General features: G+C 50.0%; 1 protein-coding gene across 1 annotated transcript; it reads right to left on the bottom strand.

The window, feature by feature from the left end:
• Positions 1–560: 560 nt before the first annotated feature.
• PCBD1 (pterin-4 alpha-carbinolamine dehydratase 1) lies at positions 561–5,424 on the bottom strand. The gene is made up of 4 exons (XM_042033553.1): positions 5,316–5,424; positions 1,734–1,865; positions 1,310–1,390; positions 561–794 (listed from the first exon to the last, which is right to left on the bottom strand). Exons 1-4 carry the CDS (start codon positions 5,316–5,318, stop codon positions 696–698), a joined length of 315 nt encoding a protein of 104 aa, XP_041889487.1. The 5' UTR covers positions 5,319–5,424; the 3' UTR covers positions 561–695.
• Between the last annotated feature and the right edge of the window lie 5,927 nt (positions 5,425–11,351).

Genomic DNA, 11,351 nt, shown 5'->3' with positions numbered 1-11,351 from the left:
CCAAGATGATCAGAGGGGATGCAGCAGTTCTGAGGAAAGGCTGAGAAAATTGGGATTGTTCAGCCTGGAGAAGAGAAGCTTTGGGGTGACCTAATTGCAGCCTTCCAGTACCTGAAGGAACTGACAAGAAACATGGAGAAGGACTTTGTACAAGAGCATGTAGTGACAGGACAAGGGGGAATGGATTCACACAGAATAGGTTTAAATCGGATATTGGAAAGAAATTGTTGTTCCCTGTGAGGGTGATGAGGCCCTGGCACAGGTTGCCCAGAGAAGCTGTGGCTGCCCCTGGATCCCTGGAAGTGTCCAAGGCCAGGTTGGATGGGGCTGGGAGCAACCTGGTTTAGTGGAAGGTGTCCCTGCCCATGGCAGGGGCTGGAACGAGGTGATCTTTAAGATCTCTTCCAACCCAAACCATTCCATGACTATGATATTCCATGACTCTATGACTGACTCCTGGTAAAAGGCTCAGTAGTGAAGGGGGTGTGGGATCTCATGGCTAATGGGTTTAAGGATGGAATTTGCAAGATCAGAGGTGGATACATGCACCCTGAGAAGTGCCTCCATCCATCTGAGCTGCACTGGGGAGGTTGGCGAGGTGTCGGGCAGTCTGTATCCAGGATCTAGCTTGGAAGTGGGAGAAGGTTCTGGGTGCAGCCATCTAGGCAGGACACAGTGGCTGTGTGTATCACTGGTCAGGAGAGGGAAGCTGCCACCTGCTCGATGAAGCTGGCCAGGTTGATGTCTCGCTCTGATAAACCCCCGCAGTCGTGGGTGCTCAAGGTGATGTGAACCTAAGGCAGACAGACAGACAGGCTGAGTATTGCTGACAGAAACAGCAGGGCTGGTTTCCCCCAGTGCTGCACCTGATGAGGCAGTAGCTCCAAACTTGTTAGCAAAATTCCCTGGGGTGGGAGAGGCACTCTGGCACTTTTCCTGGTTTTTCTTCTTCCTACAGCTCATCCTGGCCACAAGCTGTCACTGCCACCCCTGCCCTGGTCACAGCAGCCACCTGTGCCCATTTCCAACTCACTCTTTTCCCCAGAAGCTTTTTCTGTGGCTGCTACTTGATACTGATTTTAAAAAGCAACCCTGGTGCCAGCCTATGGCAGCTACTGCTCAGCTGGACAGGGAAAAAGGAGGAGGAAAGGATCTGTGATAGCCACAGGCTGGCTGTGGTATGGAAATAGCATCTGAGGGAAGAGGTCCTTCTGATGTGAACAGGACTCGCTGCTCCTGTTTTATCTCTCAAAAAAGGGATCTGCTCCCTAAAGTTCTCTGCTTTGTCCCCACAATCCCTGTTTCTTACCTTATTGTACACATTGAACCATTCGGGATGGTGATCCAGTTTTTCTGCCTGTAGAGCCACTCTGGTCATGAAGCCAAAGGCCTGCAAAGTAAGAAGAAAAGTTAACTCTGAACCTGCAATTTATTGGTTTTCACCCCATTACTATTAATTTTACACTGCCTGTGTCTAGATAACTCAACCAAATGCAAGGCCTGGGATAGTCTGGGAGTTTTCTATGGGTTTTCCTCTTCCTGAGGAGTGTTTCCCAGACAAACTCTATGCTGGGTCGAGCACTTCGGGTGTCTTGGGTAGGCTATTTTGCTCAGCCATTCCATTTCAGGAGAGACACAAAGGGGTTTCTTTGGCTGAGCTTTGCAGAGGGGACTCCCTGCTCCGCAAACCGAGTGTCCCAGTCTGTAAAACTTCATGCCCCTGGTGCTCATACCCGGTTGAAGTCCTTGAAGTGGAACTCTTTGAAGATGGCGTCTCTGCCTTCCACCTCATTCCACCCCACAGCTCGCAGGTTTGGCAGCAGCTGCTCCCTCTCCTCCGTGCTCAGCCTGTGGGCTTTTCCTGCCTGGCACCATGGGAAGGAAAGGGAAGAGAAGATCAGTGTGGCAGAGGTGGGATGAAGCAGATGTTCAGAGTAATGAGGCATCCCATGGGTCATGGAGTTATGGGAACAAGGAGGCAGCTGCAGAGTGGGTGGGAAGGTTGGAATATCAATGTCCTCTGCTCCCTGCCTGGAATACTTTCTGCAGGTACCAAGGAAGTCCAGCTGGTTCCTGTCACTGTTGTACCAAGAACGGTGATAAACGACGCAAGTCCAGGATGAGGTTCAATGGCCAAAAGCGGCTATATTTAATTATGTAAATCAGCTTATATAACTTTGTTCACAAGAGTGGCATAACATCATTGGGTGCTTGACCATCCGCCTCCCAGAGTGATTGGCTGAACGGTATAACACCCATTTCCAAAATATTTTTCCCAGTGTGGAAAACAAAGACACAAACAACTTGCACCTGTGGAATAGTTTACAAAACTTCAAACTGTTTTCCCAGCTACTTTGCGTGAGAAAGGAGACTTTCACAGGTGGCTGCAGAAAGCTAGAAAATCTCTCTGCTAGCTTTTTAGTATCCACAGGTCCCTTCTATCCTCTCACCTACAACATCTCACACAGTGCCTGAGGTACTCCGAAATGATACCTGTGTAAAGTTAAACTCCAAATTATATTTTATTTTACATATAATCTTCTGGGGGAAAAAATAAAGCTTAAAAAGCTGAAGCTCTTATGATCATTTCTAGATCTGAGAGTTGCTTTAGGGGTCCCAAAGCAGGAGGGCTTTTTATTTATTTGTTTGTTTGTTTATTAGGAGCCTGCTTTTGAGGAGAAAGAAGTGTAGATCAGAGATGAGTCACACTAAGCTGCAGTTCAGCTCCTTTTCCCATCTCCTTTATATTACAATGGAGTTTAAGAGGCTGTTTCTGTCTGTGAGGAACAAAGGGCAGAGGGAGGGATTGTGGTTGAGCTCTGCCTTGGGCAGAGCTGCGGGTACTTAGTTTTTAAGGGGTGGTAATGGGGAAGCAGCAGTTCTTGGCTTTGCGGAGTGTTTATAGGCAGAGATGAAACTAAAATGAAGCTCTTGGGCATGGGGGCAGCCTGAGCCAGCTCTGCCCTGGCTCTGCAGGGAAGTGAGTGCACAGGGGCACTGCTCTCTGAAATGTTATGTTCTGGCAGTTAAAATTCTTTCACAGAATTGCAGATTGTTCTGAGTTGGACGGGACCCACAAGGATCATCAAACTCCAACTCCTGGCCCTACACAGGACAGCCCCAAGAATCCCACCATGTGCCTGAGAGCGTTGTCCAAATGTTCCTTGAGCTCTGTCAGGTTTGGGTGAGTTGATCTTTCCAGTTGGTGATGATAAAGAACAATATCTCTTCGCGATATCCTTTCCTTTATGTGCTGTAGAGCCACGTGTGGCAAGTTGGATATAAGTCTTGACAAATCTGGCCCAGTTTTTTGTGGGTATTTGGTCAGCGGCCCCTTGAGACACTTTGCTTGGGCATCAGTGCTCAGAAATGGCACCTTAAACAACTGAGAAACTGAGGTAGATCATCCTCTCCTATGGCTTCTCTGTTCACAGGCTGTACAAAACCAAAGAACCAGCTGTGAAGCTGATGTTTTTGTGGGTGGTTCTTGCATGTTTTTGGCAAGATTGGAAAGATGATACCCCATTCCCCTGGCTGTGTGGGTGCCTACTTGTCTGTGGTATCCGTGACCCTTAGACTGCATGGAATGGAGAGTGCCAGGGTGTCACTGAACCTTAGCACAGGATGTCTGGGGGTGGGATGCTTCCTGTTCCCTTGGCATTGCAGCTGAAAGGAGTTTTGGGGAAGGCCTTCCTTGCCTCTGCATATTTTGGCCTCACTGCATTTTGGACAACCCCCTGCCAGCCCTGGCTCTGTCACCCCCCTCCCTACCCACCAAATGTCAACCCTGTCCTCTCTCAAGTCCTGGGCTGGGAGGGAAGGTAGTGAGTAAACATGACGTAGCTCAATAAACCTCAGCCGTTGCCCTTCCCTGCTGATGGTGTGATAAGCTGGGCACAGGTTGCTTAGCAACTGGATAACGTGGGGCAGAGGATGGCTCTGCACGGGGCGCTGGCAGGGGGGCACCCACAGGGGGCTCTGATAGGAATAGAGCAGGGGCTGCACCAGGATTTGGGGCCAGGGGCTAAAACCTGCTCCTTATCGGTGCTATAGAGAGGAAAGGTAAAAGCTGGAGTTGTTGCTTGGAGCAGAGGGGTATGGATGCAGGGGGCTGGGTTCCAAACCAACCTTCCCTGGGCAGAGCAACAAAGGGACATGGTATAATTGTTGTTGGACCCTTTTCTCCGTTGACTATGTGGGAGGATGGCCCCCGAGGCTTCTTCCAGCCCAGCTCCTCTCAGGCACCCCTGCACCAATGGGAGGCATGGGCCAGGATGAGGTTTGGCCCACAGACCACACAGAGCCAGCTCCTCTGGCTGTGTCTTGTGATGGCAAACCCTCTGCCTGGAGCACCACCCTGCCCTCCACTCCAATCCCTCGTTCTTCACCCCAGGACATTGGCCAGCCTGCTAGTTTTGTCAGGATGGCATGTTAGTGCTTTCATGTGCTCTCACTCCTTTAAAACACACTCTTCTCATTAGAGAAATGAAATTATTTTGTTTTCTTCTGCTGGCTCTCAAATGCCAAGGAGTTGGGATTTTAATTTTTGGTTTTTTGCCAGCAGGAAACCAAGTAGATACATTGTGCAACTGAGGGAAAGGAACCTGCATGGGAAATTGGGAGAGTTTGAACTCTCTGCTCTAACTAGAATCTTCCCTTTCATAGAATCCCAGAACGGTTTGGGTTGGAAGGGACCTTAGAGCCCATCCAGTTTTACCTCCCTGCCATGGGTAGGGACACCTTCCACTAGACCAGGTGGCTCCAAGTCCTGTCCAATCTAGCCTTAGACACTTCCAGGGATCCAGGGGCAACAACAGCTTCTCTGGGCAACCTGTGCCAGGGCCTCACTACCCTCACAGGGAGGAATTTTTTCCTAATGAAAGGTATGACTTTCCACCTAGGAGAAGGTACAAGGGACAGCCCTGGGTAAGCAGGCAGGACTGGAATGGTGTGTTCCACAAGGCCCATGGTCTTATGCTTTCGTGGAAAAGCCGATTTCCAGCCGCCCCAGGCGTGTTGCAGGGCTGTGCAGATGGAGCACACGTGGGGGTCGTCCTTGTCCTACAGAATGTGAGAGGGGGTCGTTGCTGGCAGACCCTCTCCCTCCCCCTTATAGAGGAATGAGCCTGGAGGGCGCTGCCTTTGGAAATTCAGCAGCAGCTGATGGAGCTCCCGCGTTACTGATTAACCACTCGCAGCGCTCTGCTCCTTTCTCCCTTCCCTCCTGCCTCTCCTCAGAGCGTGGATCTGCCGCTGAAACATTTTTGCCTTCTAAAAGGCAGAAGAAACAACCGGCTTTCCCAGCAGCGACTTACCATGGCCCGCGGGTCTCCGTGGCCTCCCTCCGCGGTGCGGGTCGGGTGATGCTCGCCGCGCCGGATCCCGCTGGAGCCGGGGATTGTCCGGGATGGCGGGAGGCGTGGCGAGGCTGTTGGGTCCACCCACGGCCAGCCGAGCTCTCCTAATACTGGCCGCCTGCCTGAGGGGCCGCACGGGGCCGTGGGGCTCCGGAGATGCCCAGACAGGATCTCTTGGAAGCCCTGCACGACGGAGCCCCGATGCGTTTTCCCCCTGAACCGCCTACCCCTCTCCTGGGGGTCACTTCCTTAACCTGGGGCACAAGGAAAAGGTGGAGCGGGATGGAGGGGGCAGTTGAAGCCGATACCGCTGGATGCTGCTGGCAGCACGTGTGAGGAGTGAGATGGTGGTCCTGGCTGAGCGTATGCATGAGCTCAGTGTACCCATAATCACCAGATCATTGTCTGGGGCTACCGGGATTATATCTCAGCACGTAGACGAAGAGCCATGGAAATGGGGCGGAAGAAGGCGAAGTGCCCCACAACACTTCCGAGCGCTTTAAAGCTGTTTTCTCCCGTTGCCGAGGGAATGGCGTGTTCGTGGATGCTGAGTGCTGCTCCCTGGCATTTTACCTCTCCAGGCCAGGTGGATTTGTGCCCATGTCCTGCAGCACATTGTCTGCTAAACCCACTCACGTGATGGGCAATTTACCAGTGCTGACAACAATTTTTTACTGTACTGGTGTATGTGGTACACAGAAATTTAGCCCCCTGCTATTCCCTCATGGCTTTTTTCACCTTTGAAGCAATTAATTCCAGATTTTTTTTAAATACATTGTGACATAACATCCCTTGTATATACTCTTGTGGGCAAGATAGAGGGAAGTAAATCCTTCTTTTTTTTTTTTTCTTTTTTTTTTTTTTTCCCCTCTGTAGGTTTGTTTGCCAGGGTAATGAAAAGGAAAAATGAGCATCTTTTGTGTCCTGGGAGATACTGAGTGTCTGTTTGGGGAGAAAAGACTTGGAGAGCAATGAAGCACCCCAGAAGAAAAAAATTACGTGCAGATGCAAGGCTGGAAGCTTTGCTGTGGATGGCAGGAGGAGGTGTGCTCTGAGGTTTCCAGCAATGAAATCAGGAAGTGGGGTTGCTTGTAAGGTTGAGAAAGGCCAGCAGAATATTTTCTTGGCCTAAGTTGGAATTGCAAGATTGACAGTTTCATCACAGTCCAGCAGAAGTGTCCCTGTAAATAATAGTTTGAGCAGGTGAACTGAGGGCAGCTGGGCTGGGTAACAGTGCCTCTGTTGGCCTCCCTATTGATCTGGAGATGGGCAGGAAGCAAATCCCTCATGTTACCTGGCTTTTGCTCCACTGGATTTTACTCCAGCCTACCTGGGAGCTGATCCTATTTCCCTTGTTGACACGTGTGCTGCCAGTGCAGAGTAACTGATGGCCACCTCAGCTCCCTAGAGGTTGAGAACATGAGGAGAAATAGGATTCCTTACACTGTCTTCTCATTGCTCAGCTCCTTTGTAATGGCATTTTCTCTCCTGGGTGATAAATCCAGCCTTAACTGCCAACCTTCCATGGGAGGGGTCTCTTGCACAGGGATGGGCTGATCCTGAAAAACAACAACAGGGCCGTGATTTTCCTCACTCTACACTGTGGAATTGTGTCCAGGGAAATCCTTTGGCTGACTCAAACTTCTGAATGTCTAAGTTCCCGATTTGCACAGCTTTAATTTCCCTTTCTGAGATGGGACCCTTTAGGTTTGTTTTTAATGATTAATTGAGGGCGTTGGGCAAGGTGTTTGCTCAGAGCAGTTTTCACCCTGTGCAAGGGGTGAACCTGTTTACTGGATTTTTGCTCTTTTTCCCTCTCCATTTTGTCTGTTTTAGAGTTGTGCTGCTTTTGGTGGCAGCTAAACCCACACGTGTACAGGATTCTGCATATTTGGTGGGAGGTCTCATATCACTCACCTACGGCTATTTTGTCAATAACTTTTTAACGAAATATATCGGACCCTGAAAGCTGCTTTGCTTGAGAGCAGTGTTCTGTCTCCCATCTCAATATTTGCTTTTTGAATTTTGCCCTCCCTCCTCATTTCACTTTCCCTGAACCATTTTGATGGCCCAACAGAGCAACAAGTGTTGTTTGGTTGGTTTGGGTCTCCAGGCTGAACACCTCCAGCTCTCCCAGTCTGTCTTTCTGTGAGAGGAGCAAACAAGAACAGCAAATCAGTGCCCAAAGGGGCTCCAACGAGCTGGAGAGGGACTTTGGACAAGGGCCTGGAGGGACAAGACAAGGGGGAAGGGCTTCCCACTGCCAGAGGACAGGGATAGGTGGGATATTGGGAAGAAATTCTTCCCTGTGAGGGTGGGGAGGCCCTTGCACAGGTAGCCCAGAGAAGCTGTGACCCAAAGGGTGTTTTAAGCCAGGGTGGGCCAAACTCCTTCATCATCTGCAATCTGAAGCATTGCTCTCATGGCACAATAGATTTAATTAAAGAGTTTGTTTAGCACTGGGGGAGGGGGGGGGGGTTTCTGGCAGGTGTGACAAAAGGGCCCAATAAACAGAAATGAAGCATTAATTAATTATGTGTGAGATTTCCTCTTGTAGCAGTGTTTTATCAAAATCAGTGAGGCCCTCAGAGCAATGAACAAAATAAATTGGAGGCTGGCAGAAATTGGGGCTTTGTTCTGCTCACAGTGGGTGTTAGGTGAAGGTTCTTTGTGTCAGGCAGAGTGCAGGTACCCTGCATGGAAAATAAGGTGGAAAAATAGCAATAAAATGGCATAACCACTTCTAATAGGTTGAAAACATGAATCCCAAAGTGGGAGGTGACTGTTTTCCAAGGGATATCAGAGCATACAGGAGTGAGCAGTGTTTCATTGAAGGGAGGTTTCCCAGAGGAGGATGATGCAAACCTGGGTTGTCCGAAGTATCCAAAAGCACTTTGCTGTGGATCCCTTCTGTGTCAGACTGGTGCTGTGTCGGGGTCCCTTCCCCCTGCCATGTGGTCCTGGGAGAGGGGCCCTGGGGGGAGGCACGGGGTTTCCCTGGCCTCTGGTCAGCCTTGTTCCCCATTGGTTGTTTTGTGTTCCCCCTCGGGTCCCGTGATTGCCGCAGTTCCTCGGCAGAGCTCCGGCCACGCGGCTGGAGAAATAAGCATCTCTCTGAAACATCTACCAAGAATCAGTCCATATTTCTTTTCCATGGGCCTTGTTGTTTGATACGTGTGTTGCAGTAATCCCCCGCTGTAACAGTGCCGGAGGACACCGCCTGTTCCAAGCCAATGCATGGAGAAACCTGGCATGGTTTAGATTTGGAAACTCAGAGTTGGGACAGAATAATCCTGTTTGGACTCTGTGTTTGCCCTTGAAACCAAAAACAAGGGCCCTGGGTCCTGGCAGCTAATGTACCCCTGTATCACAGGTCTTGTCCTCCAGCTTCCCAAGAGTTTGCTCCATGGTCCATAGCAGACAGTGGTGAGATCATGGAGTTTGTGGCCTTGCCAAGGTCACCCAGGTCCCTGCAACAGGATGCATTTGCCCCGGGGGAAGGCAGTCCATCAAAACTGCCTTCTCCCCACCCCTTGTTTTGTCTGGTTTGCTGATGGATTAGTCCTGTAACTTGGGTTCCCTGGGCACAGCTGGAGCCCGGTGCAAGGCAAGCTTCTTGTATTCGTTCAGCTTGTTTTCTGACTTCCAGTCCAAATTTGAATCTCTTTGCTAAACCGGTTGGATTTTCTGGCAGATTTGCAGGGGTTGCAGAGGGTAAGTATCTTGACAGATCTGGAAACCGTTTTCCCATGTTAAAGAGTTTTGTTCCTTATTTATTCAGGGAGAGTTCGGCACTGCATGTTAGGCGGCTGCTGTACAGCCACATCTTGTCACTAGGGGTCAGGAAAATGCTGGAAAACCAGAGGTGTGCCTGAGACGGCAGTCCCTTGCAGGAGGGCACAGGATGAGGGCTCTCAGAAACCTGCCTGATCCCAAAAACCGGCAGTGGTTCCTGGCACTGCCACCCCTGCAAAAGTGTGGCTGTGCTCTGTGAAGCGGCTTTTCAGCTGGACCTTCGGATCAAGTTGTTTCCCATGAGAAGCATCTCCAGATCCTTTGGTGTGTTCCAAAGCATCGGTGCCATTGCTGCGACATGCTTGCATTGAGGGTGTCTCTCCAGCCAGATTGCTGGAGATCATGGAATGGTTTGCATTGGAAAGGACCTTAAAGATCATCCAGTTACACCCCCTGCCGTGGGCAGGGACACCTTCCACTATCTCAGGTTGCTCCAAGCCCTATCTAACCTGGCCTTGGACACTTCCAGGGATGGGGCAGCCGCAGCTTCTCTGGGCAACCTGTTCTAGTCCCTCTCCACCCTCACACAGAAGAATTTCTTCCCAATATCCCCTCTAAATCTCTCATCTTTTAGTATTAAACCATTCCGCTTTGTTCTGTCACTCCAGTTTCTGATGAAGAGACCCTGTCCAGTTTGTGGGTCCCTATTGCAACAGGCTCTGCTAAAATCTTGTCCCCATATAATTTGGCCGCCATTGCTGTTTTCAAGTCCTGGAAGTCCTCGGGTTTTATTCCCAGCTTTGCAATTGCAGAAAAAAAGCAGTAAGGGGACAAGAGAGGGGCCCTGGGTGTGGATGTAAAGGTGAGGTCTGTATATACAAATGTTTTATTGGGCAGGATTAGAGAAGGCAGGGAAGCTTTTGAGTAAACAAACCCTCTGATCAGAACCAGAAACATCAGGCTCCAAAGCCAGATGAGAACAGTTGCTCAGAGATTAGTGAGGTATTTAACACCTGGGGATGCTTTAGAAGGAAGGAGTGACTGTAACATACAGGACATGGTGAGAGGAGAAAAGATATGCTAAGGCAGCGGTTTCCTTGGAGACAGAGAAGCAGTTTATGCGCTGTGGGACGTGATGAGGTGCTAAACGGGACAGGGGCCAACTCCAGGAGCTTTGCTGTACGGTAGCGTTGTGAATTTTATTTCCTAGATCTGCCTTTGGGTGCTGTTTCATTGTAGTGTTGGGGGGTTTTTTGTTTGTTTTTTGGTGGTTCCCCCCCCCCCCCCCCCCCCTCGGATCAGGGCTGAGAAAGCAGATGGAGTAATTTTGGGTTTTTTGTGATAAATGGTCCCCCGCTGGTTGGGGGGCATGCCTGTCTGTCACGGATTGACTGTGGGAGTGTGCTCGGGTGCTCAGCTTCATCTGCAGCCCTCCCAGGAGGTGAGCTGGGGAAGTTTGGGAGCACATGGTAGTATCCAGGCGTGGAGCGTGGTGTGCAGGGAGCTGCTGGAGATACATTGTCGAATTGTGCATTTTTCCTAGTGCAGAACCTGCTACTGGAAACTCATGATATTCATGTCAGGTGCAGCACTGACTTTTTTTTTCCTTGTTAGCATTATACATACTCTTTTGGTGAGGTTACTCTCTTGTTTACATTACCACCTCTCTTCCTCCTCAGCCTAATGGGAAAATTGTGTACGTGGCAATCTTAAGAACCCAAAATGCCACTGTGCCTCAACTGCTGGGGGTAGCGAATTAGATAATGTAGCAGCTTGCTTCAAAGTCTGGGGATAAAGAATTCTGGAGGCAGGCACAGTGAGGAGGGGAGAGAAGAAATTCTACAAAGTGCCATTGATTCACAGCCTGGTGAATCGCGCTGAAACCGGGCCAGGAGACACTTCAGAGACAGAGAAGTGGGTATTTGGTTTATTCGGATCGCTCCTCCAAACACACACACCCCAGTGCTCCCTACAACACAGTGTTAAGGGTTAATTATGAATATTCATCACATTCCTTGGGACAGGCGTGGTTATACAAATTATTTCTCGGAAGTCATTAATATCATTAGCATACAGGTCATGCATGCACTGTATGTGTGTCCTGGTGGTCGCACTGAGGAAGGTTCCTCTTCTTCCTCGGGGGTCTTTCTGATGAAGGCCAGTAGTCTTCCTCACAGTGCCCTTTTCACCTTTCTCCCTGGGAATGCGTAGTCCTTTGAGGAGTGATTCAGCAGTCTCTGAGATGATCCTTGTCCCCTC

This window comes from Corvus kubaryi, unplaced genomic scaffold (genome assembly GCF_017639235.1).
Source record: "Corvus kubaryi isolate FWS band 111438036 unplaced genomic scaffold, C.kubaryi_AGA036_p1.0 37357, whole genome shotgun sequence".
In the NCBI taxonomy this organism is placed as follows: domain Eukaryota; kingdom Metazoa; phylum Chordata; class Aves; order Passeriformes; family Corvidae; genus Corvus; species Corvus kubaryi.
This window is presented reverse-complemented; position numbering and strand designations above follow the sequence as displayed.